The sequence below is a fragment of the Terrapene carolina genome, unplaced genomic scaffold (assembly GCF_002925995.2).
Source record: "Terrapene carolina triunguis isolate 2854851 unplaced genomic scaffold, T_m_triunguis-2.0 Scaffold47015, whole genome shotgun sequence".
Lineage (NCBI taxonomy): Eukaryota > Metazoa > Chordata > Testudines > Emydidae > Terrapene > Terrapene triunguis.
Window position 1 is genome coordinate 5,302 of NW_020711366.1, and position 23,735 is coordinate 29,036.

Consider the following 23,735-nt stretch of genomic DNA (forward strand, 5'->3'; position numbering starts at 1 on the left):
GTGCGGTACCAAGCAGCCGCCTCGCCCCACGAGACCCCCTGAAGCCGCAGGACAGCTCCACCCCGGCACTGGCAGCCTCAGCCAGGACAGGCACGGCGCACGCGCCAACCGCGAGGGTCCCTACTGGGAGACCACACCCCAGGGAATGCACAGGCAGAACCGCGCATGCTCCAGAAAAGCGCGCATGCCCAGTTGAACAGGAAGCGAGGTGTGCATTTTCTGGTCCCCGCGCGGCTGTTTCCGGCGCTCGCCTTCCGCGCATGCTCAGTAGGAGACTGGCGCCGGCTGTGGGTGAGCGCGTTTCCGGTCAGTGCCGGGAATGTCCGACCAGGGCCTGGCCGGCGGCGGGGCGGACTCGGGGCTGGATGCGGCCCTGGGCAAAGTGGGGGCCTCGGTGCGGTCCCGGCGGAAGCTGCCGACGGCGGAGGAGGCGGAGCTGTTCGAGCTGGCGCAGGCGGCGGGGATCGGTCTCGACCCGGAAGTGTTCAGGTGAGGGGGGGCGATGGCGGGCGAGGGGGGCCGCGCGCGCGGTCCGAGCTGCTGACCCCGCGCCCTCTCCCCGCAGGCTGCTGCTGGACCTGCTGCGGATGAACGTGGCGCCCCTGGCCGTGTTCCAGATGCTGAAGTCCTTGTGCGCCGGGCAGAGACCGGCTCCCAGCGGCCCCGCCGAGACCGGCCCCGAGACGAGAGGTCAGGAGCTGCGGGTTATTAGGGGCCCCCCTCCCGCCGGCTGGTCCTGGGGGAGCCCGGGCCCGGCTCACGTCCCTCTCCCTGCAGGGAGGTGCCCGGGCTCGGGCCCGTGGCTGCTGGGGCAGGGGGGTGATAAAGGGCGGTATGGACATAAGCAGGCAAATCCCTCCCGCGTAGCAGGCTCTGGGCTGCCACGGCTGGTTTTGCTGCAGGACGGAGGCGATCTCTGTTGCCTCAATTAAAGGGCTGGGACCCTTCATTTATGCAAGATGCCAATTAGACATTCATGTATGTTAACTAAAACAAAGCGTTTTTAAACAAGGTGTATACAAATCTTGCCCTCTTCCTAGCTCATCTCGCACTCTCTTGTTGCTTCTTATGTCATCACTTAAGCCTGAATTTAAGCCCCTTTAGCCATATTGAAAATGTCAAAAACAAATAACCTAAACCGTAGCATGGTCTCATATACTCATATAACTGTAGCTATGCTATGGCTTTAACTAGTATAGTTTTGTTGGCCAAACAAAAAATCACAAACCTGAGAACGCAATGCCAGTAAAACATTTAAGTGTAGACCAGGCCTTACTCCAACTCCCCAGTTCTCACCACCTCCATTCTAGACAGAGTCTAATTTCTAACACTGTAAGAAGTAGGATGAGACCTTTTTTGATTAAAAACATCAGGCTCTAGTTTTTCACAATAAAGAAGCAAAAGGCACAAGACCTATTTTTCTTTTAAAAATATGTACATTCTGTTGCTGCTCTTTCTCCCTTTCCATTCTTTTTTGGAAATACAGTATATTATGGTATCACAGTTTCCCCTGTCTCAGGTGGAGGCGACATTCTTTCCTGCTGAGGAGGGCTGGGTGCATCTTCCTCTGTATCTAGTGAATGTTCTTTCCATTAGTCCTACCAGGCTTTCAGCAGGCACTCATGTTAAGTGATAAGTGTGTTATAGATACTGTGACAAGCAGAAGGAGCATGTTAGAGAGGAGTTCCCCACCAGAAGCCTGGGACTGAAAGTTCAAAGCTGTAGCTGGCCAGCAAGGGGTCTGTACCAAACCAGTATGTACTGTCACAGCACTGGTTCATCTGGGCCCCTTAGCTTTAGTCTGTTCTCTGACACGTTCTTGCCATGGTCCTGTCTAGACGAGGTTTTTGACATGTTGTAATTTGGGATAATCAGTTTCCAGTTAATATTAGTTGATTAACTCCACTGTAAATGCAAGCAAATGTTCGTACCTGTTTATGGTTATCTGGGACCAAAAACTGTACTATAGGTGCAGGGCCTTATGGTGTGCAATTTTCATCCTCTGCTTTTTAGTGTTTCTCCCCTTCTTTCCTTGGTTTTCCTTCTGTCCTATCCCTCTTGATCATACCCGCAGACTCACTAGCAAAGCAGTCTGTTGCTTCTATTGGCCTTGCTAGGGAAGACCAGCTGAGCCTCCCTTGCATTGCTTCTGGAGGATTACAAAAACTGAGCATGCCAAATTTAAACTGGTTTGGAAGTAGCTGTCTGGGAGCCTTCAATATTGGAAACAAATTATATTAAATCATAAGAAAACAAAATTGCAGTTGATGCTGAAAGTCAAAATGAGAGCTGTTTATCATGTGAATGATACAGACCTGTATGTTTCTGGCAATGCCTTTATTCTTAGTCTGAATTGTTAGCAGTTAAAAAGTGCTGTGTAAGTGGCATGCTTAGCTTGGGATGGGTTGTGACACCTGATCAAAACTAAAAGATGCCAAAATACAATTCCAGTTCACCCCACGTGACTACAGTGAGCGGCTGTGGGTGATTGTATAAAGGAGACACAATTGTGGTGTGGCTCCGCAGGACTCCACATGGCTTGGCTTTGGCCAGAATGGAAATGAATATGAAGAGATCTCAGTACCAGAATAAAGGATCACATTTTAGGTATTTAAAACAATAGTTAAAACAGTCTTTTCAGTATTTAGATGAAAAAAAGTTACTTTATCAGGGGGTAGCCGTGTTAGTCTGTATCCACAAAAACAACAAGGAGTCCAGTGGCACCTTAAAGACTAACAGATTTATTTGAGCATAAGCTTTTGTGGGTAAAAAACCCACTTCTTCAGATGCATGGAGTGAAAATTACAGATGCAGGTATTATATACTGACACATGAAGAGAAGGGAGTTACCTCACAAGTGGAGAACCAGTGTTGACAGGGCCAATTCAATCAGGGTGGATGTAGTCCACTCCCAATAATAGATGAGGAGGTGTCAATTCCAGGTGTTATTCTTTTACGTAAAGACTGTCCGGTTTGGCCAATGAACATGGCAGAGGGACATTGCTGGCACATGATGGCATATATAACATTAGTAGGCGTGCAGGTGAATGAGCCCTTGATGGCGTGGCTGATGTGGTTGGGTCCTCTGATGGTGTCGCTAGAATGATTTCTTTATTTTCCTTATTGGGCCTGTCTCGCCCAATAAGGTGATTTCTGGGTACCTGTCTCGCTCTGTCAATCTGTTTCCTATACTGACCGCTATACTTACCTACATGCCTCCAGCTTCCATCCAGGACACCTCACATGATCCATTGTCTACAGCCAAGCCCTAAGATACAACCGAATTTGCTCCAATCCCTCAGACAGAGACAATCACCTACAAGATCTTTATCAAGCATTCTTAAAACTACAATACCCACCTGGGGAAGTGAGAATACAGATTGACAGAGCGAGACGGGTACCCAGAAATCACCTACTACAGGACAGGCCCAACAAGGAAAATAATAGAACACCACTGGCCATCATATACAGCCCCCAGCTAAAACCTCTCCAGCACATCATCAACGATCTACAACCTATCCTGGAAAATGATCCCTCACTCTCACAGACCTTGGGAGACAGACCAGTCCTTGCTTACAGACAACCCCCCAACCTGAAGCAAATACACACCAGCAACTACCCACCACACCACAGAAACACCGACCCAGGAACCAATCCCTATAGCAAACCTTGTTGCCTACGCTGTCCCCATATCTACTCTAGCGACACCATCAGAGGACCCAACCCAATGCCCCTCTGCCATGTACATTGGCCAAACCGGACAGTCCCTACGTAAAAGAATAAATGGACAAAAATTGGACATCAGGAATGGTAACATACAAATGCCAGTAGGTGAACACTTCAATCTCCCTGGATATTCTAGAACAGATTTAAAAGTAACTGTTCTTGAACAAAAAAACTTCAGAAACAGACTTCAAAGAAAAACAGCAGAACTAAAATTCATTTGCAAATTTAATACCATTAATTTGGGCTTGAATAGGGACTGTGAGCGGCTGGCTCATTACAAAAGCAGCTTTGCCTCTCCTGGAATTGACACCTCCTCATCTATTATTGGGAGTGGACTACATCCACCCTGATTGAATTGGCCCTGTCAACACTGGTTCTCCACTTGTAAGGTAACTCCCTTCTCTTCATGTGTCATTATATAATACCTGCATCTGTAACTTTCACTCCATGCATCTGAAGAAGTGAGGTGTTTTACCCAGAAAAGCTTATGCCCAAATAAATCTGTTAGTCTTTAAGGTGCCACCGGACTCCTTGTTGTTTTTTTTCATCTTTGATGCGTACTTCCTTCAAAGAAAAGAAAAGCATCACAGTTACTTTTAGATACTACCTAGGAAATAGTGTACACTTGTGCATTTATTTACAACATTTATTTAATGTTGGGGTTTATTAACTCAAAATATCAATTAAGTACTTCAGGAAAATGCATTGTGTGCTTAAAAGGCTTGTTTTACTGTATTAATGGCTGGCAAGCAATGTGGAAAGTGCAATTATGAAATTATATTTGAAAACATTTGAGAAAAATATTGGTACATTTATTACTATGAAATGATTTTTGTTTAACAGCATTTTAATGTAATAACTATTCAAGTCTAAGCTGTTCATCTGGGGACTTTAAAATTTTAGAGGGGCAACATAAAAGTAGACAGTTAAGATGACAAGATTATGAAATTGATGTATTTAACAAAGCATGTTAGCTATGTTACCACCGTCAAGAGACAACTTTTCTTTTTCTTTAAGGGTATTGAGCATTCATTTACATTCACGACTCTGTTCTTTTTTTCAATAGACATATGGTGTTTTTAATGTGTTTCTATGTCTCTCTTTGAATTAGAGGTCTCATTTCTCTCTGCCAAGAACAGTAAAATCCCTGCACCACTCTCCTTTTCCTCTGCCCTTCGATCTCCAAGACTAACAGCCCCTAAGATTGTGGTCTACAGTCCTGCTGATGCTTGCTCGCCTCTCTCTCAAGGTCCCCCTCGTTCCTTCCAGTTTTCTTGCTGCCTGTTCTCTCCTTTTACAGGTTGTGTTTATTAGTTTATCTACTGGGGTTGGTGCAGTCTGTTAGGACATTAAGAGTCGCACTTGCATTGTGAGTCCTTTAAGTTTAGACTAAAAGAACCGGTGTACCCTCTAAACAATACAGTCTAATGTTAATAAACTGTCAGGAATGGGTAATTTTAAAAAGAATTAAAATGTACAGGTTAAAAATAAAATGTAAATCTTATTTTAAAAATGAAAACTGATTCACTTTGCTGTTGAATTAAGAGACTGAAATCTATTGTGAAAAATTCTTTCTCTGTCTAGACTAGAAAGGGCCATACGCACAGACAACCAAGAGAAGCAAGTTTAGGAATGACATATTGTGGCCCAGAATCTGCAGACCATTGCGTTAGGGTGGGCTGTTTTGCCCCTTCAGAGCTTCCCTGAAGGCTGTCCATTCTTAACGAACTGCAGGATTGGAATCTAAGAACTTCCTGTGCATGGTGGATATTTTTGTCAAGTTTTTTATCAGTGGCTTTTTATAAACGCAAACTGGTGCATGCACTCTACAGGAGAGCTTGTGTGGCGATGACTCGCTATAAAGACAAATAATGCTTGAATTTATATCGGTCATATGCATTGGCCATTAGGCTTAAGGCTTGCAAACCTGTTTCCATTTAAGGCCTGTGTTTTCTGATTTCCATGTGTGTTTCAGAAAGTTATCTTTTTGGGTTGAAGTCTTCTGTCTCTGGCGGACTGTTTTTGGAAGCTTGAGTAAAATCCCTTTAGCTCTTTTTGAGTGGGGATGGGATGAGTTCTGTCACTCGGTCTTAAAAACTAAACTTTAAAGATTGTGGCTGAGGTAAGGAAGCCAACACACATAAATATGGCATGTGCACATGCCTCTATGGCCATTGTGTGATTTTGTATGTTTAAAATCCATTTCCAAACAAGTTGTAGTGTAGCCATTTCAGTATATGCTGCTGTGCATACATAGGTGAGAAATGCCTTCTTGCTTTTGAGCTGGGATATCTTGGAGGAAGAACATGACCACTCTAAACCTTTAGAGCTTAAAACTCTCACAGACCAATTTTGTTTTAAACATGCACATCTTGAGAATTGCTACAGAACAGCATAGGGTTGAGATTTGTCTTCCATAGTTCTTGAAGTTATGCAAGCAGAAACTTCCTGAATGAAGCACTAGTGCTACAGGTCCCAGAGATACTGTCCAATTCCACTTTTTAAAAGTACGTTACAAGAGTGTTAACTTTTTAAAAATGCACTTAAGTCAGGAACTGCCAGAGTGAAGATATCCCATTCAGCCTTAATTCTGCCCGTCTGTGTATGTGTTACAGTAGTCTCCAATTTCATGCTGTCATACCTTTTTCCCCACATGACCCCTGCCTCCATCAGTGCACAAGATGGATGGCATTATAGTGAATGGGGCAATTCAATACTCCTTTTATCCTCATCATTCTGTGTCTGGCCCCAAAGTATTTGGGGGTGACGGGGGAGATGGTTGATGGATTCTCATCTTGCCCATATCTCAGATGCATTTATAGCTCTGTGTGGACCCTACTGCAGGAGGCTCACTGAGGCCCAGTGCAAGCAACTGAAAATCGTGTTATAATGGAAAGTGATTGGCAACCTTAATGCAATGGACACTTCCAGCTATAATATACCATATAACTGTGTACTATCTTAGATACACGGGTAATGTGTTGTAGTACTGTGGCAAAGTTATAAATAATATACAACTTGAGTGATACGAGCAGTATTCAATACAATTTAAACAATAAAGTACAGAAGTAACGCCGAAAACTGTAAAATGGAGTAATAGTAGAAAGCAACGACAGGTTTCATATGCAATGTTTAGTTACACCAGTGGTTCTCAAACTTTTGTACTGGTGACCCCTTTCAAATAGCAAGCCTCTGAGTGCGACTCCCCCTTATAAATTAAAAACACTTTTTAATATATTTAACATTATATTATATTATAAATGCTGGATTCAAAGCAGGGTTTGGGGTGGAGGCTAGCCCCCCATGTAATAACTTTGTGACCCCCTGAAGGGTCCCGACCCCCAGTTTGAGAACCCCTGAGTTACACAGAACAAAACTGCATGACCATCAGATTTGTCTGAGTACACCTTACTGTTCCCCCTACTGGTATGTCACATATATACTACAGCTATTTGCCAAATGGGAGTGGGGGCAAGTCACTTGGAGTTAAACTTGTGCAGTTAAAAACATAAGGCATGATAAACCAATTGCATCAAGTACTTCATGAAAATATTTGAACTCAAAATAGCTTGAGAATAGCTGAGTCTCAGATGAACAGTACAAATAAAATCTAAAACATTAGAGTGTCCACTCTGTTGTATAAGTATTTCTGGGGAAAGTTTGTGAACTAAAGCAGTAACCTGAATACACATGCACCTTAAAGGTGCATTTTTCTTTTTAAAAAAACCCCAAAGACTTAGGAAACAAATGCAAGACATAGAGCACTGAAAAGTCATGTGGTTTTCAGCGCTACGGTGGTAGAGATGGGAGTGTTGAAAAAGCCGCCAAATGGGGTAGCAAAGTCAGGCATCCTTGTCGGAAAGCAGGGGACACATGATGACATGCATCTGAGGTGGAGACCTGGGGCAGTGTTGCAGGGCTTTGAAGCTGAAACTTGATGGGATGGACAGGACAAGTGGGGGAGCCAGTTGAAGGATTCAAGGCAAAGAATGTCAGGTCAGATTGGTTAAGGAAGGTAGTTTTAGACAAACTGGAAGATGAACAATGGGAGGGTCTGGAAGGTCAGAGGTGATGCTTAGGGCATGGATGTTTTTGTTAACTGATGGGACAAACTGGGTTGGATTTTTCAAGAAATTGTGGAGGATTAAACTGCAGGTTTTGATCAGTGTATGACTATTGTAGTATTTCAGAAAGCTGTGTAATTATGGAAAGGGGGTAGTCACACCCTAGCTAAGATTGCAGCCAGGATTGCATTATAAAGACAAATTGAAATTTGTAACTTACCAAAAAAAAGTAACTCAGAGTGAAATAGATTTCCCCCCCTCTCCCCCCATGAGAATTGCATGGAATTGAGCAGTGCTTCTCCATTTGAAAGATCACAAAAATTACTCTTACTTGAAACTTTTGTGAGGTGTCTGTTTCTCTTTGAGTTTTTAAAAAATGAAATTATACTGCAGGAGTCAGTTAATAAATAGTATCAGAGGGGTAGCCGTGTTAATCTGGATCTGTAAAAAGCGACAAAGAGTCCTGTGACACCTTATATACTAACAGAAAGCACATAAGCTTTCATGCGCGCAGCATCTCTGCTTGAGAGAAGCACATCTGCTGGACACATGCAATGTGTGTTGGGCTTTCGCTCCTAGAGCCTGCAAGGATCAAGTGGCCTCTTGCTATGGTCGTTCCTGGAGGCAAGTTCAGCCAGACTACAGTTCTACTGGTGCAATCTCTCTCAGTTTAAGCTGATCCTGCTGTTCCTGGTTTGGCTGGTGCAGTCTCTCCATCTGAAGCTGCTCCTGACACTCCTTGACCTTCTCTCTTGTACTGATGCTGTTGGTCTGCTCTCTTTTGCTCCCGGTCTCCAAGGTGCTGGGTTTCCAGATTCACACTGTGCCTTTCCTGTTTGGCTGTCTGCCGCTCCTGTTTCAGTGGTGTGCTGGTCAGGACAGAACATAGTTGCTTCTTCTGTCAGTCTGTTTGTTCCCTGTTTCTCTCCAGTATGGTGGATCTTTTGCCAGCAAGCTGGAGGTTCTCTGCAAACCTGAACCGTCATTCCTGGGCTGGTCATTTAGAATATTGCAGATCTACTAGCTGTCATTTTGTCTGTTCTTCAGTGTTAAGCTGCCTTTCTCTGCATACCTCAACCAGCTGATTTTTCTTCAGCTGTTCATAATTCATTTTTCTCTGTCTCTCTCGTCACTCTGTAGCTCTTGTCATTCCTTTCCCAAAAAGACTATTGAGACTTTTTGCTCTGTGGTTTTCCCTTCTAGGTAACTTGCTTTCACTGCTGTTGACACTTATGCAGTTCACATTGCTGCAGATCCCACCGATGCCACCATAAATGTCACGGGTCAGGGCAACTGCCCCTGTATTTCCTCTCAGTGGTCTAGCAAAAACACCTATTCTCAGGCTTCCAGCTCCCCGGCCATCGCCTTTTTGGCAGACCTGCATTTCTCTGCTTTCTGACAGGTATTTCCAAGCTGCACAGTTCCCTGCCTTCCCTCTGTTATTCCCAGAAGAGAGAGGCTGCCCAAGTGCACCTGCTTGCTTTCTCTTCAGCAACTGATGAGTGATTGTCAACAGAAGTAAACTACCAAACAGTTCTTTCTATGCAAGCCAATTTTATTCTTTAGTTTAAGACACTACAGAAAAAAAACACATTTAAAGCAATAAAAGAACCTATATGCATGCTAATAAGCTTACCAGGGTTCACCTCAACCCCAACATGGATTCTGCAGGAACAGTCCTTCAGATTCTAACCCATGAGGGTTCCTTGAGATTACAAGTTAATCACAGCTTCAGTTCAGAAGAAAAATGTTGTCTTGTGGGGCTTCAGCAGGTCCAGTCCTTCCAACGCTACTCTAAAGATTGAGGCCTTCTATGGACCATGGCTCCTGACTGTTTGCTGGTTCAGGAAGAAGGCCCTGAGCCAGTTTAAAACCAGGCTCTTTATTCAAGAAATCTGTTTGTCTGGTGGTGCCTGGAGAATCCAGTTTGAACTAGTATATGGGCACCTCTCCAGGGGATGGCTTCAAAGGGTGGTAACAGAGGAAGTACATTAGCATCCCCCTCCTACTAGAGAAGGTACATACAATTTCACATACACAATTGCATTTTTAATACAAGTGACACACACATCCCCACTCCCCAAAGGATTCAATCCAGTTCAGTAAGGTTTAACTTAGTTTAGTAAACTTCTTTCAGGGTATTGCAGGAAATTGTCAGGCTGTCACAAGTACGTCATATGTGCTCTCCAGCCTGGAACTGAGTGAACATGAAAAAGTCTAATTTTGAGCCCGACACAAAAGAGGGAATTTTGGGGGGCCCTATTGATTCCACGGCTTGAGCATACTTGCAGCAAATCAGATTCAACAGCATGCTAGTGTTGGTAAATCAATTGCAAAACAATCCATGTACTAGAGCAAGAACCATGTCTCTGGCTTTTAGGTCACGTGGCTTCATATACTCTGGTGATCCCATTTGCCAGACTGTCATTGTCTCCAGGGGAGGCTACAGATGGTCTATTGCCCTGCTGTTCACAGGATGGACCAGCTGGGCACTGGGGAGCAGTGTTCTCTCTCCTCGGCATTCCTTCTCCTCCTCCTTCCTGGGTTGCTTAATCCTTCAGAGGTTTAACTTTCCCTGAGCCTTTGCTGCAGCATCTCCCTGCCAGCCCCATCGTCTTGGTTCAATCCAAGTGATGCTTTATATATGTGTATGAGGTAGCCTTCCCAGGCTTGGCAGACGGTGAGTTGTACCCAGCTAACCAATCCTAATTCCATTAGGGCCTGAGACTATAAATCAGGCAGGTAGAGTCCCCTACCCACCGAGGCAGCAGTGACTCCAATGGGAAAAATGGACCAGAAGCCCAAGTTTACAGGCACCCTCCTTTTTGGAGAAAACTTGGATAGTTGGTGGTGGTGGCTGGTAAGGTGGCAAATGCAAACAGTCTATCCCTTCTCCACTGAGTGCCCTTGGAAGAGAATATAGACTGGCCGTCAGACAGAGGTGCTCCTTTCACTCCCTGTCGTCACAGAGATACCAGCGAAGGGACAACAGATTGCTCAAGGGAAAACAGTGGAATTGAGGTCCAGGAAGAAAGTCCAGAGTGACCTCTCCCTCCTCCTTCCCCTCCACCCCCAAATCCACTGCATGACAAAGATCGCACAGGCCTGTGCCCAGAGCTGCAGATAGAGAGCAGAATTTCTCATTTCCTGGAGGAATGGTTTTCATCAACCACAGACAAGTGGTTCAGGGGAATAGTGAGCTTGGGATATTTGCTTGAGCTGTGGGCTCCACCCCATCCATTCTTCATCCAGTCACCCCATAAAATGCAATCTGATCTAGAAATCCAGACAGCTGCCTTATCACACTGTTGGCCACAGGGCCTACTTTATGCATTTCCACTACTGGGGAAGGTGGTCTAGAAAATAAAATGAGAACAGACAATGGTGATACTAATTGTCTGAGAAGACCTTGGTTCTCAGCCCTGATAAAGCTGACGCTGGAGCCACCACTCCAGCTTCTGTGGAGATAGGACATCCTTTTACAAGATCATCTTTTGTCCAGACCCGAAACAGCTCCAAACTAACAGCCTGGTTATTGAAAGGGAAGCACTAGAAGGTCTCAGTCTGTCCTCCAGAGTGATTAAGACATTGCTTTCATCTAGGAGAGTATCGACACTAAAAGCATACTTCTGTCTGGTCCAGATTCAATTAGCACCAAGAGCACACTGCAAATCCCAGAAATCCTGGAATTCTAATAATTTTGGACTTTCTCCAGGAAGGCATAGACAGAGGCCTTCAATCCAGTATCATCATATGTCAGGTGTCCACAGTAGCGTGCTATTCTCAGGAACCTCAGGTTCCCTGACAGACAATCCATAGGTAGCCAGATTCCTTCGGGCAGTCCGATTAGCCAGACTGATGATCAAGCCACTCTTCCCAAAATGGATCTTTCTGCTAGTTTTCATGGCTCTGAAAAAGCCATCCCTTTGAGATTCTGATTTCAGCGTTGGCCTTTCAGTCATCCGTTAAGACTTGTTTCTTCGTAGCTGTCAAGGCCACCAGGTGAGTTTTAGAGCTGGCAGCCTTATCTATACTGGAGCCTTACTGCCTGTTCCACAAGGACAAAGTCATGCTCAGGACACTAGAATCTTTTCTTCCTAAGGTAGATTTGTCCTTCCACACTTCCCAAGAAGTTGTACTTCCTTTGTTCTGTCCAAAACAACAATATCCAACTCACCACACCTTAGGTGTCAGGTGAGCGATGAAAATCTATCTCAAGCAGACAGAATTCATGAGAAGATTGGGCTCCCTATTTGTGTCCTTCCACCCGAAATGCCAGGGGCTCAGATTTTCGAAATCCTCCATCTGTAGATGGATTAGATTATGTATTGTGGAAGACTATAAATCGTCAGTCTCCTGTCCCAGAAGGGATTAAGGTGCCTCACATGAGTTCCTGAGCAATCTCTTGGGCAGAACATGTGTGGAAATTTGCAAAGTGGCTCTTGTTCTATAGCTAATCCCTTAAGCACTACAAGATGGACCTTCTATCTTCTGCAGAGGCCTCCTTTGGAAGGAAGTTGCTGCAGGCAATGGCCCAGTAATAATATGGGGCGGGTAGTACTTTCCTACAGAACTTTTGTTTCATAACCCTCCCTATATCTGTTCACTGCTCGCTACTTCCCAGACGTCCGGAATTGTGGGAGACACTGGACTGAAGAACAGAAAATTTCTTAACAGTACACCTCTATCTCGATATACCTTGAGAGCCAAAAAATCTCACTGTGTAATAGGTGAAACCGCATTGTATCAAACTTGCTTTGATCCACTAGAGTGCGCAGCCCCGCCCCCCCGGAGCACTGCTTTACCACGTTATATCCAAATTCGTGTTATACTGGGTCGCGTTATATCGGGGTAGAGCTGTAATTTCATTTCTGCTAGCAGCGTCTCCTATAGTTCGACCCACCCTGGATGGCTCATGAGTCAAGGTCAGATATTAAATGGAATCATTACCATATGTCCATCTTCTTGGTCTAACATACATGACCTGAAGTCATCTGTTATTGTTAGTTACTTTATCCAGTGATGCAGAGTTAGTAGTGCCGATATGAACCATCACCAGTGGTCAACTTCAGAAGCCTATCAAATGGTAGAGCTGATGCTCATCTCTCATATAACAACAGTTACAAGTAATGCTTTCCAACGCCTCCAGTTGTCTGGGAGACACTGTTCCATCCTGGCAGCCAATGACCTGGCCTCAGTTATCGATGCCTTTGTCACCTCTCAGTCGAATTGCAGCAATGCAGTACACCTGGGCATGAAACCTTCAGCTCTTAGGAAACTCCAACTGTTACAGAATGCTGCAGCATATCTCCTCAGCAACACAGCGGGTCTGACCTGGTTCTGATTCCATTCAGGATCTTCATAAATGATTTGGATAATGGCATGGAGAGTACACTTATGAAGTTTGTGGATGGTACCAGCCCGGGAGGGGTTGCAAGCACTTTGGAGGACAGGATTAAAATTCAATATGATTTTGACAATGTCGAGAAATGGTCTGACTAATTAAATGGGTCTTAACTTCAATAAGAACAAATGCAAACTACTGTGCTTCAGAAGGAATAATCAGTTGCACAAATACAAAATGGGAAATGACTGGAAGGAGTACTGCAGAAAAGGGTCTGGGGGTTATAGTGGATCACAAACTCAGTATGAGTCAACAATATAGTGCTGTTGCAAAAAAAGGAAACCTCATTCTGGGATGTATTGGTAGAAGTGTTGAAAACAAGACAAGAAATAATTCCACTCTACTCAGCACTGATAAGGCCTCTGCCAGAGTTCTGTGTCCAATTCTGGACCCCCACTTTGTTACAGATATGGACAAATTGGAGAAAGTCCAGAGGAGAGCATTAAAAGCGATTAAAGGTCTAGAAAACATGACCTATGATGAAAGATTGAAAAAATTGGGTTTGTTTAGTCTGGAGGAGAGAAGACAGACAGGGGTCACATAACTGCCTTCAAGTATGTAAAAGGTACATGAAGAGAAGGGTGATAAATTGTTCTGCTTATCCACCGAGGGCAGGACAAGAAGTAATGGGCTTAAATTACACCACGGGCGATTTAGATTGGGACATGAGGAAAAAATTCCTAATGTTAAGGGCAGTTAAGCACTGGACCAAATTACCTGGGGAGGTTGTGTAATTTCCATCACTGGAGATCAGTGATGGTCTAGGTAATATTTAGTTCTGCCATGAGTGTAGGGGACTGGACTAGATGACCCATTGAGGTCCCTTACAGTCCTACGATTCTATGATTCTTTCCATGCTGCTGTTAAGCACTCATGTCCGAACACCCTGTGTCAGCTGACAGGGTGGTTTATTGGAGTGCTCTGACCTCTTATGAGTCATTGAGTTAAGGAAAGGAGGTAAGGGGGAGCTGGATCCTTCCCACTCCCTCCCTCTCCGCTACCTCTGTTACCCAGCCCCTTCCCTTTCAGGGCTTCTCTACATAGGCACAAGCACTCCCCCAGGGATTGCACTGCACAAGGGTCAAGGCTAGAGCATGTGTTCCCAGTTAAGGAGCCTAGGATGAGTTTTGTTACAGATGTGGGTGGAGTGGGCTGTAAAACATCTGCTGGAAGAGAAAGCCAGGGGAGCAGAGCAGCATAGCCTTAGTAGTCTGCTTGGGGGCCAGGGACAGGAGAGGAACTCAGCCCTAGGTGCTTTTCAGCCAGGCCACAGGAATTAAACTCTCTGCTTAGGACACATTTGATTTTTTTTTTCAAAACCTGCCAATGATTCAAGTAAGGTGTGTGCTAATTTCCTTTCTATGCATGAATTATAAGAAGCCTCTAACCGGAGCACACCTTTTTGCATTAACATGTAGATTGCATAAAAGGTACACCATCCCTTTGAAACCATCCCACTGCCTCTTATTGTTACCAGGAACAACTAATATAACTGAAAGAAGGGACTGAAAAAAATGGCTTCTGTGTCTCTGCCAGGCCTGTGTGTAGAGGCAGTGTTACTGTTCTCCCACTAAAGCCAGTCTGTCGCTTTCCCCGGTTATTTGTCTGGGTCTCACACAACAAGGGGGGGGAGAATTTTTTTTTTAAATAGGGGTGTGTGTGTGTGTGATTGTGAACCCCCCTGATCCTTGCAGGGGCTCAGGACTGGGCAGCAGCAGTGAGCTTTTAACTCTGGTTTTCAAATTGATTAGTGTCTCCCATTCCTCATGGCCACGTCCTGACTGGAGCCTGGTTGGAAGCACTGCCCTCACTGTGTTACAAACAGGAGTAGTAAGAAGAGCAGTTGGAGCCTTAAAGGCAGGGTCTGAGCCTTGGGTCTCTCCCTGTGGGAAGAAGACACTGCTCTAGTGGGGATGGGGAACCTCCACAGTCCTTTCTGCTACTGAGGAATGAAGGGGGCAGCAGAGAGCAGGCAAAGAGAACGGTGCTGTAGGTGGCTACTTCTAAAAACACCTGAGGACTACAGGAAGCTTTCCCTGGGGCCTGATTGACCTTTGTGACACTGCTTCTATGCCACTGCAGTGTCCTGTCTGCTGCCAGTGTGCACTCTGTAGTGCCACCGTGCAGCCTTGCCTGCCTCCTGAATACATCTATCTATTGAACCAACTAGGTTTTAAACCCATCTCAGTATTGTTTGGACAGAAGAATGAACCCTCGCAAGTTGGTGTATGTATCCTTGCATGTAGTTGTATGCACCTGGTCTTATGAACCTACATCAGCCCATTTGTAGGGGACACACTTGACTGCTCCTATTGCAGTCATCTTCTCTGAGCGTTTGAGGTACTCAAATGAAGTCTCTCATGTGGAGTATCACTTGTATTTGTATCATGCTGCATATTTACAGAACACTGGGTCTCTGAAAAACAACCAAGTATGCACCTCAAAGTAGCAGGACATCATGTGTCAATTCAGTTAAGTGGGGGAGCCTTTTGTTAGCATCAGTATTAGTTTCTTTACTGTAGGGGGAAGTCTCTTGAAATCCTTTCCGTTCATGGGTTGCGCTAATGTGCGTTGATTTCCCTAATGTTCAATATTGTTTAATACAAGTGTTGAGGCAGAAGTGCACACAGCACACCAACTCTGATTGTTGGGCCTTGTGGTGTTGCTTCCATGCACATGGTCTGACCCTACCCTATTGAAATCAGAGGGAGCTTTGCCATTGATCAAAATGGGAAGACTGACGTCATACCTTTATTTATATATACATAAAATGGTCATTCTTTTTTTCCGAGGGGTTTAATATAATTTAGAGGATAAAGGGCTAGATTTCCGGGAGCCAGATAGTTGGGCATTTGTGTGCCTATCCTGTGGGCCCACATTCCCTTTTTGTGAGAGAGATGTACGTTACTTTGTGCCCACACAAATGAAGGATTTGCACTGTAACTGGACATGTGCATTCAAGGGAGGAAGGTATTTACATGCACAAATGTGCACCTACTTGCTTGCTAAAAAAATCAAATAATCTTTGGGGACGATTTTGTTGCCGTCTTTGATGAAATAAAGTGAAATTTCTCCTCTCTGCAATTTGTGCACTTTCATTGACAGCACTTGCATTAATAAAGTTGCTTGAGTGCTTCTGAGTTTCAGCAAAGGAGAATTGCAAAACTGGCTGGCTGGCTTTGGGCTGACAGATGAGAAGTCTACAGTAGTAGATTTTTCTTAAAGAACAGTTGACATGTCTGAAGCAAATGAATACATTTGCTGTTTATTGTGTTAGTTTGTCAAACTATTTACAGATGCAAATGGGCCACTTACATTTTTATTCTTTGGAAGCAATTTAAATGTTTCTCTAGTGCACTACGCTGTAAATCTGTGCTGTTGGCAGTAGTGGCTTTCAGGGGGCAGGAATGGTGCTACATAGGAATGACTTTTTGGTAAGTAATGCAATAATGGAATAAAGTTTCTACAGTTCACTCTTCTATTGGCCACGCAAATTGCAGAGATGATGGATTCTAAACAACAGAAGTGGGTTGCTACTATATATTGTATAGCGGGGTAGGCAACCTATGGCACGCGTGCCAAAGGTGGCACGTGAGCTGATTTTCAGTGGCACTCACTGCCTGGGTCCTAGCCACCGATCCAGAGGGCTCTGCATTTTAATTTAATTTTAAATGAAGCCCCTTAAACATTTTAAAAACCTTATTTACTTTACATACTACAATAGTTTAGTTCTATATTATAGACTTATAGAAAGAGACCTTCTAAAAACGTTAAAATGTAGTACTGGCACACGAAACCTTAAATTAGAGTGAATAAATGAAGACTCGGCCCACCACTTCTGAAAGGTTGCCAACCCCTGTTGTATAGCCATCAGTCAGTTGTCTTACAAAACATCTCAACATCCTAATCAGGTAATTAATGTAACTAATTTGTGCAGAGAAAATATTTAAATTAGCTTACCAAATGCCTGCCTTTTGCTCTGATCTCTTTACTGATATGTGTTTTTCTAAAACTCTTTAAAGCATTGGAGCCTGTTGTTTGTTTATTTGGCTAGCTCCGTTCTTCTCATCCCTTCCTAGGATAGATTGTTCTCCCATGTTTCTTTTTGACCTTTCACTTGTGTAATTTTCTCCTTACCCTTTTTCGTTACCCTACATGATGTGCCTCCTCTAAGACGGCCCTCTCCCGATGCAGGGAGGTGTGTCAGGCCCTGTCTCCCCACACCTCACTTGGTCTCTTTCTTCCCCTCACCTGTCCTGCTTGCAGCAAGTCTCAGTTTGTCCCCTTTCTCCTCCTGCTGACCGTGGAAGGGGTCCCCTCCAGGTCTCTTGCTAGCTGTGTGCACCACACTTCCTGCCCTCTCCCCTTCCAGCTTGCACAGTGCTACGCAGTGGTTTGCCCTGCGGCTGTGTTGCATCATAGACACAGCTAGCAGTGGTAGGATAAGAGCAAGATGGCTCAGGAGGAGTATTCTGTCTCCCTTCTGAACCCAGCAAGACAATCTGTGAATGGCAGCTCCTGTGTGGAATCCAAATGCTGCCAGAGAACCCCAGAGCATGACCAGAATACCCAGGAGAGTTGAGAGCTCTGTTAGACTGACAAAGTGACAAACAGGAGAGGCTCTGCAGGGTTGGACCCTGTCACTGTTGCTTGTGAGAGGAATCAACTCTTGAACATTGGTTCACTTGTCCTAGCCATGACATGTTAGATGCGCTTTAAATTCTTCCCTAGTTGCAATTTGCAGTGCTGGTGTTCCTATGCTAAATTAAGGTAATCACATAATGTGTTCACACATTTAAAAAACAAAGTGATTTATGCTATTTGATTTATCTGAGGAACAAATTGTGATGAATATGATTAGTCCTACTATTGGAATTTGTTTAGGATTTATGCTACCTGACATCTGTTAAATTACAGTTCATGAATTTTGTATCTATATTGGATGCTGGTAAAATTTCATCGTCTAATAAAACCCTACCTATAACATGAATTTTCGAGGAACACTAGCAGCTTGGGTGCAGTTACGATGTCAGATTAGAACTTTAGAGATAACATATTTATTTGTCCATCCAGGGAGAAATAAAACCAATTCTTCAGTCAGCGGGACCCAAGGCCTGGCAGAACGTTGCAGCCGGGAAGGATCTGTCCAAAGAATGCCTCGGCAGCCAAGCACTAGCAGGCTCCAGAAGACTGGAACTTCTGGAAAGAGCAGTGGAGGCAGCAGTACATAGAGACTCAAAATAGAGCACTGAGGACCTTTGTAAATTCTCCATTAAAATAAGTGCAATGCAGCACAACATGTAAAAATGCAAATGATCCAAGATTGTGAACCTGCTCCAGTATTTTGTATTTATGAATGCTATAGAATATCACAGGTGATGTATGCAAAGGGTCAGTTACTGTTTTCCTTTCCTAAATTTCTTTTGGATACATCTGTTAATAAAGAACATGAATTCTTCGGGAATTGCTTTTAATTAGAATTCTGTTTAAAGCATTGCACTAAATTAGTGAGATGTTATTCTTCATTCTTATTCATAGTGTCTGGCCTGCTCCATGCCTTATCAGTAGTCTAGCTCGTGCAAGAGTGTAATCTCTCATAACTCACCAGCTAGAGATACCTCTCTCAAGCTGTCCTGCAATGGCTCAAGAACATGAGTACCAACCTCGGGGCAGACTGTTATGAGCCAGGGCACAAACCATAAATTGGAGTTTTATATATACATTGGTGGTTGAAATTATCATGTGTAAACTCCTCAGGGCTATAACAGCCTTAACTTGGAGTCATTAGACCGTCCCCTTTGGTACTGCGATCTGTCTTGCCACCCAGGTGGGCTTACCTTTGTGATGGATGGTGCCTTACGCTAAGGATCATGGCAATATTCCGGTTACTCCCAGTCCCAAAGGATCAGTCACTTATCTCAGGTCAGTTGCACCTTAGTGGGAGTGTGCGCGCGTTATGGGCATTTTGAACATTACTCAAAGAGTGCAGAGCTACATTTGCATGGGTGTTTATCTGAACTCAGCAGTTCCTGATTTTCTCAAGTTTGAGTTTTGCTGAACTCAAGTGTTCTGGAAGGTCACAACTATCACCAGACAACCTTAACTGTGCATTATAAAGCATTTTGCCTTTTAATTTCCTAGTTTTTTTAAAATAAAATAGAAACATTTGTTGGTAGTAGTTAATTAAGTCATTTAGGCAGTTGTAGATCTTACCTAGGATGTGCTACTGTGGTTAGGTAATCATCCAAATACCTAGCTTTTATATAGTGCTTTTCATTAGTAGTGCTCAAAGAACATATCATTATCCCCATTTTACATATGGGAAACCGAGGCACAAAGATAAGTGAAGTGACTTGTCCAACGTCACCCAGCAGGCCAGTGGCGGAGCTAGAAATAGTCCCTGTCCAGTGACCTTTCCACTAGGTCACCTGCCTGCTATGTAATTCTTCAGAGCTCCTCTCCACTCCTGTACATTTTGGTCTAGTGAATGGGGATAATGGTTGTGCTTTGAAATGTTTGCAATTGTAGTTGCTAGCAGCCAGTGAGTGACATCTCATCAATGGTCCATGTCCCAAAACCTTGACAGCATTACATGGTGGTTACGGTAACTTTAAGCATGAGAGAAGACTGGTGTTTCTCTCCTTCTCCACCCCCTGCCCCACCATTTCCCAGAACATGTAGGCTCCCTCCCCCATCAGCATTTCCAGCTCCTCTCCCCTTCCTGTCCTATTAAGCTGTTGGTACCATAAAAGCCATTAACATATAAGAAGTTGCTCCTTGATGTCTCCTTCACTATGTTGCAGTATACACAGATCACAGGCAGGAGTTAACTGGAAGGCTGCACATGGCTTTGTTTATGTAGCCCAAGCTGCATGCTGAGCTATGCCCCCTCCCACTACCCACTCCCAGCTGGGACTCCTGTTCCTGCTTCAGCCAGGCTTTCCCAGCCATGCCCCAGTCCAGTCAATCTCCCTCGCCGAACAAGACTCTTCCCCCCACACACACACACACGTTCCAGCCCCACACACAGGCGATGTGTATCGTAACTTCATTTTCTGGATTTCTGATGTTTACATTTGTTATCTTCATTTCCTCCAACCCAGATCACAGCTAACATGGCGGGACAGGGCTAGCAGCTCAGTTACCCTGAGAGTACCAGTGTCCCCCAGATCCCAGAACATATGGGGAAGGGGGCTCAGACCCCTTGTAATCTTTGATTTAGCTATTCCCATTAATATGTTTAAATGCAAAATTTAAAAATAAAATAAGCCTGAGGTTCGGTCCTTGGTTTGGTTCCAGATAATTTATTTAATTCAATCTAAGAACCTTGAGTGATGCAATGAATGGTGAAATTCAAAGTTTTATTACATGATAACACTAAAGCAAGCATGCATACAACAGTCAGAGTATAGCCACTTCACTCTACATTTATACTCACATTCCTAAGATGAAATAATATCAAGGGGTGGTTAGTCCCTTGTTGGCAGAATGGGTGGAGGGTCCTTCTTTTAAGCTGTGTCTGGTGGTGTATAGAACTTTCCCTCAATTGGGAGTTACCCTATTTATAGTGTTATGTATCAGGGGGTAGCCGTGTTAGTCTGTATCTACAAAAACAACAAGGAGTCTGGTGGCACCTTAAAGACTAACTGATTTATTTGGGCATAAGCTTTCGTGGGTAAAAACCTCACTTCTTCGGATGCATCCGAAGAAATGAGGTTTTTACCCACGAAAGCTTATGCCCAAATAAATCTGTTAGTCTTTAAGGTGCCACCAGACTCCTTGCCTATTTATAGTAAATTATAAGATAACTAACATTAAATCCATCTTTTTACCATATCTATTCTGCTACCATATTTAATCTTCTGTACCCCCAAACCCAAATATCTTCTACTTTTTAATTGGCTATTAATAACAAATATCATTCTAATTACCATTTGTGTTAGTGCAAATTCTGCAGTTACCAGTATTACAAAACATCCAAAAATTCCCCTACCACACTTGCTAAAACCAGTTAAAACAAAAATGTTTACCTAACAACCCAAGTTTATGCCTTGAGTCACTTCTATTAATAATGCTTATTCACTCATGCAGAGGGGTAGGGCTCCCCCAGATCCCAGAGTGCACATGTGCATGCACACACACAAGCCCAGGGCTGACAGCACCAACCCAAACCCCCAGCTTACAGTACTTCCCCTCACATTCTCCAATCCCTCCTGTCTTCTTCCCTCCCACTCCCCCTAAATCCCACCCCTCCAATTTAACTGAGCTCCCCAACCCTCCGCCCCCCTGCTACCCATTCCCCATAATACTCCCCTCCCAGGCTGCAGATTCAAACCCCTCTTCCTACTCTTGTATGCCAATCACTTCTCCTTCCAGCGAGCATTTGCATGTGTAATTTGTTTACTTTTTAAAAATAGTTTCAGTGCCGTATCAGATTACATTTCTTTAAAAGAAAATTTGCCCAAATTAAGATTTTCCCCAAATGTTTACTTTATTCTCAAATTTCTGTCCAGGTTGGGTTTCGAACTTCAAGGTTGCTAGAATCTAAATTTAAGGAAATGCTGTTTTTTCTGTGAGTTGTATCTTGGGGACCCTTTGCTCAAATGACCGCAGAGTTGGATTACTAAGGGTATGTCTACATGTAAACCACTACAGCGGCGTCACTATAGCGCTTCAGTGTAGACACCACCTATGCCGACGGAGGATTCCCCATCAGCATAGTTAATCCAGCCTAATTTTCTAGACCGGCTTTACCCTATCCTATACTCTCTGGAGCATAGCAAATTTTAAGACAATCCATGTAAGCACATAAATTTTAGATCACTAAGAAGAGTCATCCTTTCAACAGGAAGGGCTTCCAAACCTTAGAGCAGAACTGGCACTTATAATATTGTATGAAATTAGAGGGAGAGTGGAGCAGAGGAAAAGTTTACACTTCCATCATCAGCAGAGAGGTGTAAAGTGGCCCATTCATCTCAATGAGGTGTTCTCAGCTGAAAGAGCATATCCAAGGGAGATGTATACAGCCCAAACCAATAGCTTTGAGATGAGTGAACAGTTCCATTCATATCAATGGGTGTTCTCTTCTGAAGAGTTTCTGATGTGTCAAGCATACCGGTTTTCAGCTCTTCACAGTGTGTATTCTTAGTACATGCTTTAAGCATGCCTGTTCTAAGCTCTCCACTCAGAGGGTCAGGGCTTCCCCAGACCCTGGTAAACAAACGGGCTAGGGAGTGGGGCTCAGATGCTCTCAGCAAGGCAAGGTCTTTTCCAGAACCTGGCTCACACAAGGAGGGGCATGGAAAAGAGGTCACACCACTGTAGATGGGCTGGGCCCCCCTAAATTGTGGCACACACCGGAGAGGAAATGTGGGGCTGACAGTCTGACCCAGGGGAAAATTCCTTCCTGATCTCAAATATGAAGATCAGTTAGACCTTGAGCATGTCCCAGCCAGACACTTGGGAAAGAATTCTCTGTAGTAACTCAGAGCCCTCCCCATCTAATGTCCCAGCAAGATAATTGCTGGTACCAGTCACAGGTTGGCTACATGCCATTGTAGGCTTTTTGCCCCCACTGCTCTATTGCGTTTGCCCAATGGCAAATGCAGCTCCATCCAAAGAAGTGAAGGATGTAAGTGAAAGAGGAAAGCTGGACATGTGGGGAGCTGCTGCAGTTGAGGGATCACAGCCAGAAGAGAGAAGATGGGAAACTCTCTCAGGTGGCTGGGATCAGTGCTGAGAAAAAGAAATTTGGCAGCTAGATCATTAGAAATAAATCTGAAATTAATCAGGAGGCTTTCTCCAGTGTGGTGATGTTTATAAAACGTGTTCCTTGATTGTCAAACTAAACTTGAAAATATCCTACTCTAATTTCAGGATGGGTCTGGAATAGGAATTTAAGTGTCCGAATCAATCCCCAAGCACATGGTTCTACATCTGAGCTCAACCAGCCAGTTTCTTTCCATGGCAGCAGTAGTAGGCATCACAGTTCAGGGCAATGGCATCTGCTCTGTTTCTGGCTCCCTAGTCATTGCCTTTCTTGGGTTGAGACCTGCGTCTCTCTCTCTCTCTCCCCTCACCACAAGAGCTCTGGGCAGTGTCATTCCTTCCCTACAGATTTGGGCCCTGCGTGGACTGGAGGTGCTCTCTGTTTACTGGATCAGAACGATGGCCCAATGTCAATTTAAACTCAGGCTATTGATTCCAAAGTCGTTTCTTTGTCTGTTGGTCCCTGGTGGTTCCAGTTTGGATCTTTGAACTGTCCTCTTGTAATAGAGGATCAGCAGCCAAGGCGAAGCTTGTAAGGCTGAGTCCGTAGGTGCATGGGTGGCAATCCTGTTCTCCCCAGTACTTCCACTTCCCGCATACTGTCCCAAAAGATTAGGCGTGTCTACCACGTTGTTCCACAGAGTCTTCAAATTCACAGTGTTTCCCAGATAGTGCAATAATCCTGGCTTCCTCCTACACAGGTTGAATACAGTCCCACAGTAGTACCTAAACATTTACATTTTTAATACAACGGGCTCCTAAAATACTGAAAC

The 23,735-nt window shown here is 44.3% G+C and overlaps 1 protein-coding gene across 3 annotated transcripts; it reads left to right on the forward strand.

Annotated features, from left to right (window-relative positions):
* Positions 1–262: 262 nt before the first annotated feature.
* On the forward strand, positions 263–18,658 carry LOC112121382 (mitotic-spindle organizing protein 2B-like). Of its 3 annotated transcripts, none has more exons than XM_026646858.1 (4): positions 263–489; positions 566–690; positions 4,838–5,026; positions 18,268–18,658. In XM_026646858.1, exons 1-4 carry the CDS (start codon positions 320–322, stop codon positions 18,423–18,425), a joined length of 642 nt encoding a protein of 213 aa, XP_026502643.1. In that variant the 5' UTR covers positions 263–319; the 3' UTR covers positions 18,426–18,658. The 3 variants fall into 3 exon arrangements, with proteins under 3 accessions (XP_026502643.1, XP_026502644.1, XP_026502645.1); XM_026646859.1 differs by having other exon boundaries at positions 4,838–4,975; XM_026646860.1 differs by lacking the exon at positions 4,838–5,026 and having other exon boundaries at positions 264–489.
* Positions 18,659–23,735: the final 5,077 nt, after the last annotated feature.

Coding starts and splice junctions, on each gene's coding strand:
- LOC112121382 (XM_026646858.1), top strand. CDS start 320: ATGTCCGACCAGGGCCTGGCCGGCGGCGGGGCGGACTCGGGGCTGGAT. Junction 490..565: donor CTCGACCCGGAAGTGTTCAG/GTGAGGGGGGGC, acceptor CTCTCCCCGCAG/GCTGCTGCTGGACCTGCTGC. Junction 691..4,837: donor GACCGGCCCCGAGACGAGAG/GTCAGGAGCTGC, acceptor TCTTTGAATTAG/AGGTCTCATTTCTCTCTGCC.